At 41.4% G+C, this 5,906-nt stretch overlaps 1 protein-coding gene across 4 annotated transcripts in view; it reads right to left on the reverse strand.

The window, feature by feature from the left end:
* LOC106521921 (transcription factor COE1) overlaps positions 1-389 on the reverse strand; it is a gene marked incomplete at its 5' end in the record, with an annotated part of 15,450 nt that extends 15,061 nt beyond the window's left edge. For all 4 annotated transcript variants that reach the window (XM_014014694.1, XM_014014692.1, XM_014014693.1 and 1 more), the window contains 1 exon segment: positions 301-389. In XM_014014694.1, the coding sequence (XP_013870148.1) occupies positions 301-389 (89 nt within the window).
* Positions 390-5,906: the final 5,517 nt, after the last annotated feature.

Consider the following 5,906-nt stretch of genomic DNA (forward strand, 5'->3'; position numbering starts at 1 on the left):
AATGGAAGAAAGAACAGGGTGTGCATTTATTGTTCAACTAAGCTGTTTACTGTAACAGAAAAAGGAGCATTTACATGGGTGGAAATGTTTACGGGCTGCTGTCTCCTCAACGCAGTTAACTCCTCTGTGCGTGAGGTCACGCTGCCCTTCGTCTTTTGTATCCACACATGCTATGAAACTCGAGAAGTTTTTCAATATGTCTCGATATCTTCCAGTAGTCATGAGACAAATCTTTATTTGAAACTTTTTTTTGGCAGCTCCTAAAAGCAAAGCTACATAAGAGGAGTAGAGGTACTGTACCTTTGGTAATCTTTCTTGGTCTCCCGGGTGTCTAGGGATGACTTTTTGTAATCTCTGGAAGCCGTAGTCTATTGTTGGCTCATTCAGTGCTANATCATTGAAAAACTATATACATGTGGTGCCATAAAAATTTCTTTGACAACATTTGCAAAAACAGCTTTGAAACTTTTAACAGTTTAGCATTGTTTTAAAACACCATCAATGCACTTGGATCATGGCTCTGCTCACATAAAGTTAACTTCACTAACCACTAATCCACTAAACAAGAATCTTAGCTCCACTAGCGCTAATATGCTAAACAAGCAAAAAAAAGGTGAACGCTAACGCTAACTGCTAAGACGACTGTCACAGCCTCCTTCCAGCTGAAGACTGGTGGGACTGATACATACTTGTTACTTTTGTATTGGTTTAATTAGAAGGTGGGTGAGATCATCTGCAGTAAACCGACCAATCTAAGCCAGAGTTATAACACTGTCTAACTCGTGATATTTCAAGTTTACCCCTTTCAAAGTAAAAGCATTTCTTTGATCAAGTTTGTATTTTTGTAAAATACCCTTTAAAGTTAGTCAAATAACAGTCAATACTTTCTCTACCATATTTTATTCAATCAATTTTGTACTAATTATTTAAATATAGTTGAATGTTTTATTATTGTTATTATTTTAAAAGGTTTTAGCTTGGCGTTTAGCCGCTAAAGATGACACACACACACAGAGTCCCTAACATGTCTAGCACTGCTTGAGTGAATAGTTTTTATTTGATTTGTSATGAAAGGCATACAAATAGAGGTTTAACTCTTGTGAATTTTTTAGTGAACTTAAAACCAGCGGAAGCTAATCAGTTCACTAACAGCTACCAGAGTTAATCCGCTAAATTAGAAGCTAGTTCCGCTTTTACCGGATTAGCAGACTAGCACACCTGAGCCMACCACTGCCACTAACTCATCAATCCAATCACATAAAAGTTGCTCAAAGAGCTACAGCAGGTGAGATATTAGTTATTCAGGAACCTTTCGACAGAAGCCCGCTTTAAGAAGTCCCAACTTGGCTTCATGTGTAAATGATTGTACTAAAATGTGCGTTTGAAAACAAAGAAAAATAACTTTAATGTGGGTGTGTGTTTGTCGGGTCCGTCTGTTTCTCCTGTGGGTCGCAGCTTGGATGTTTCCTGAGGCCTGATGCCCTGCTCGCCTCACATCTGAGCAGGCAGCCTGACTGGGCAGCCCCCAGAAAAAAAAAAGGGCCCCCAGAGGCTACGAGTACAAGCTGTCCTGCTGGACCTCTAGTGACTTCACCCCGGCTCTTCTCAGACCAACCCTCTCACACGCACACGTACACAATAAACCAACGAGGACAAGCAGCAGGAATAGGTGGCGCTTTGTTTTGGCAACACAAACGTATTTGGACAGCTCTCCCAGCGGACTGCTCGCTGTAATCCATAAGAGTAAAGGAGAGGAAAGGTGAAGAGCTCGAAGCAAAGACATTGCAAGAATAGAAGTTAGGGTGCTGGAGGCAGGCTCCAGATACACATTAGAGAGGTTAGATGGTTCACTGTTAAAATACAAAAGAAAAAAAGGGCAAAAAACAAAACAATGAGATGATCACATGCAACAAATACAGCGTAAATTATTGCTGAGGACAAATATTTGACATTACTTCCCCATTGTCTGATCTCTCTAAAGCCTAAAGGAGGATTTGCTCTGGATTAGGACACGCAGACTGTGAGGAGGGGATTGTTCCGGCGTACATCCTCTGTTTCGTCTCAAAGGCTTTTGTTTTTATGATGAATTTTTTATCAGTTCTGCTCAATGTGCCAAATGAGCCTCGAGTGAACAATAGCATAAAAAAAAGAAAAAAATGTCTGGGACGTACAGGATGCCCCTATTACAAATAAAGAGACAATTTTGGTAATTGAGAGAGGAAGCGATATTGTCTCTGCTCGTTTTCAAGGACCATAAACTATAGGAGGATTGTATGTATGTGTGTGTGTGTGTGTGTGTGTGTGTGTGGGGGGGGGTGCTTCACTAACTACTTTGCTGTATCTCTTTGGGGATTATCTTTGCTTCTTATGCTCTTATATTCATGCTCAATATCGTCCAATTCTCGTCAGGAATTAGTGTTGAAGCAAAAAAAAAAAAGAAAAAAAAAGAAAAAAGAAAAAAGAAAAGATGCTGCAACTCACCAGGATTCAAAGCACACTCTCCTATACAGGTATATTTATAATCCTTAGCTGTCGCTCTCCAGAAGTGCAAATCAAAGCCAGTAAAACATAACTGCCATAAATAAATGAATAGATGAGCAACAGCCCTGGACTGGAGGGATTCACCTAGCAATCACCCACATCAGATCAGATCAATGCTCATGGARATTTCATGAAGCCCAGAATCCACATCGCTTCATATTTCACTATAATAACCCCACAGAGCCTCAGGGGGTGTGCGTATGAAGGGGTGAGGGGAAGGGGATGGGAGAACGAGGAGAGGAAGTTGGGGTGCAGTGGAGTTGTGAGCTTTTTTTTTTTTTAAAGGGGGTGGATGTATGGAGTGCAAAGAGCAGGAGGTTGTTGGGTGGGGACGTGATGGAGAGGTCAGAATGGTGGAGTTGTCCTGGAAGCAGAAAACGGGGGGGGAGAGGAAGCTATACAGCCAGTTGTCTCCGCCTGTGTCACAACAGTGTGTGTGTGTGTGTGTGTGTGTGTGTGTGTGCAGTTGCAAGGGTTAGGTAATTGGCTCTGAGGCTTGATGTTAACACCTTAACAGGCCCTCAGACAGCAAGGTAAGGAGCTGATCATATCACAACCTCCAGTTTCTCCCTTTWTCTTTGCTCTCCGCTCACATCACCCCCACCGCCACAGCCCCCCCCCCCGACTCCTCAACACTCTCTCCTCTCCCCCACTCAACCCCACCCGCCTCCCTCCCCTGCAGTCTCCCGTGCTCAGGTGTGATCTCATAAGCGCTGCCTGGCGATCGATGCCGCCAGTGGCAGGGGGTTCAATAGCCCTGAATTACGGCTTCATTTCTGCCCCCATCCCCTCCCTTCCACCACCCCTTTTCTCCCCACACAGATGAGAGCTGCCCAACACACACACACACACACACATACACACAAAACACCACCCCCACACCCCTTCCCCTCCCACCAACTACTCACAATCCAGATCAATACCTTACAATCTAATTTTTATCCATTTTTCCATAAACCCTGAGATTGCGTTTATTTGCAGAATCCGACAAGCTAAATAAAGCATCGCTTGAACATGTCAGGGAGACTAATGCATGGCTGGAAATTCATACAGAAAAAAACAGATGAGTGGAGCTTTTTTTTTTTTGTCTTGCTCCTAAAGGAAGGGAGAGGCTGAGCCAAAGAGAGAGAGAGAAGATGGAGATTCTACAAATCAATGGAGGTGAGTACGCCACCAGAACGTAAGCTCTAATTATCTGTTGCAAAAAAAAAGTGCATGTCGACAGTTAACAATACCTGACAGCCTCACTCACAGGGGAAAATGCAATTTTTTTTTTTTTTTTTTTTTTTTTTTTTTTTGGTGTCTGGATAGAAACTGTGCATTTGAATTAAGATTTAGGAAAACAGAAAAAAAAATCATTCCCCGCGGTGAAGGCTGCTCATTTCAGCACGGTATGAAATAATCTCCATCCAAATTCATTTACATCATCATCATCATCATCATCGTGGAGGCAGATGCGCCTGTAATAAGACGGGAGCACGCGCTAAGGAGGGAAGACAAGCCACATGGTGCAGAAAATTAATCTCAATCTCAAATAGAGGTGTGAGTTTCCGTGCAGTTAGGGCTGTAAATGTGAATGTATGCAGCCTCCTCAGCTGGCCTTGTCTCCAGCTGTACACCAGGCGTTTTAATCAACAGCAGGCATCCACCCAAGCTCAATAAAAAGGCAGCATTCACAAATAGGAGCAGGCCAAGTAATTGACCAGCTCGTGGCCGAACCCCCCCACACCCTCTTCTTTTATTGCCAGATGACTCCGTGCTGCATTTGTGCATCTTTAATGTGCTCATGTGCGAGTGTAGGTGCATTATGAGCGTGTGTGTGTGTGCATCTGTAGGTTTTGTTATCTTTAGAAATGTATAAAAAGAGCCTGCATACATTCATGGTGTTCTATCTAAATCACACCCTTTTGATTTCACCTGCCACCAAAGAACTGGGTGATAATATTCATGCCTGTTTCAGTGTGCTGTTTCTTTCTGTCTGTTAGCATAATATTTCATGCACCACTGGATGGATTTTATTGAAACTTTCAGAAATTAATCGCTGAATGGACGCCTACAAATRTTTATTTTTTGGAGTCAACCCAATTGAAGATGGCTGCTGCAGCTAATCAAACTTAGCAAATACAAAAATGGCAATACCTCGGTCAGTTTTAAAGATTTTGAGCTAAATTTTGGTGTGGTAGTAACTAAGATTTATTACCAAAAAAATACTCCAAGCATTAATAGAACAGACCACATCTTGGTTTTCAGTTTTTGCCATTATTTATGGGACTCAACTCTGTCTGTCTGTTAGCTAAATATTTCAAGAACCACTTAATTAATTTTTAATGAAACTTTCCAACAGTAATCATTGGRTATACATTGTCAACTGACAAACTTTTAAAGTTACCCTAATTCAACCAGCCAACTGACCTTAAAAACCTCAAAAATGGCTAGAAYTCAAGTCAGTTTTACAGAAATCAGGCTAGTATTTAATGTGTTAGCTGATGACCAACACATGTCTGAATACCAAACATTGAACAATAACTTTGCTCAAAATATCAGCATTACCTGTTTGACTTAACTGTTTGTCTGTTAGCAAAATATTTCATGAACCACTAAGCATGTTTAGATGATACAAAGCCTGCAAGGGGACATGGGGGATTTTTTTTCCTTTTGTGCTCCCTCGCAATACTTTTGCGTTCCCACGCAAAAGATTGTTTTGTATATGAACTGAATTAAATCAGACTTTTATTTTGAAATATCCGGTTACCAAAAAAGGATGCGTCACCACAAGTTTGAGAAATTGACATTGATGTTGTGTGGCTGTACTGTGTTAAAATATCAGCATATGACGTACTTCCATGCGTGGCTGTGTGATATATTCATTCTGAAGCTGAATTAAAGCAGTAGGCTAACTCGCTAATGGTGAAACCGGCAGGCACAACCGACAGGCACATCAGTGATAAACGACTTTTGCGAGGTAACGCAAAAGTATTGCGAGGTAACGCAATACTATTGTGTGGGAACGCAAAAGAAAAGAAAATCTCCCATGTCCCCTCGCGAGCTCCGTAAGATGAAACTTTCAGGAAGTAGTTAATGCACATTCACAACTGATTAGCTTTTGAATTCAGACCAATTTAAGAAGTCCGCCAAGGCTACCAATTTCAGAAAAAAATGGCTGCACTTTGTCAATTTTACAAACATTAAGTTAAAATTGAATGTAGTAGTAGCTGAGAGTGAGTCATGGTTGTGCAATATGATTCTGCAAGGTTGTGAAAAAAAATAGAACTCGTCATAATAGGATCTGTGCTTATACTGTAACTGCCAGGAAAAAGTAATGGACATGGTTTTTAAGGAATGCACAGGCCTTTAATTTCTGGAGA

Source organism: Austrofundulus limnaeus, unplaced genomic scaffold, assembly GCF_001266775.1.
Source record: "Austrofundulus limnaeus strain Quisiro unplaced genomic scaffold, Austrofundulus_limnaeus-1.0 Scaffold118, whole genome shotgun sequence".
Lineage (NCBI taxonomy): Eukaryota > Metazoa > Chordata > Actinopteri > Cyprinodontiformes > Rivulidae > Austrofundulus > Austrofundulus limnaeus.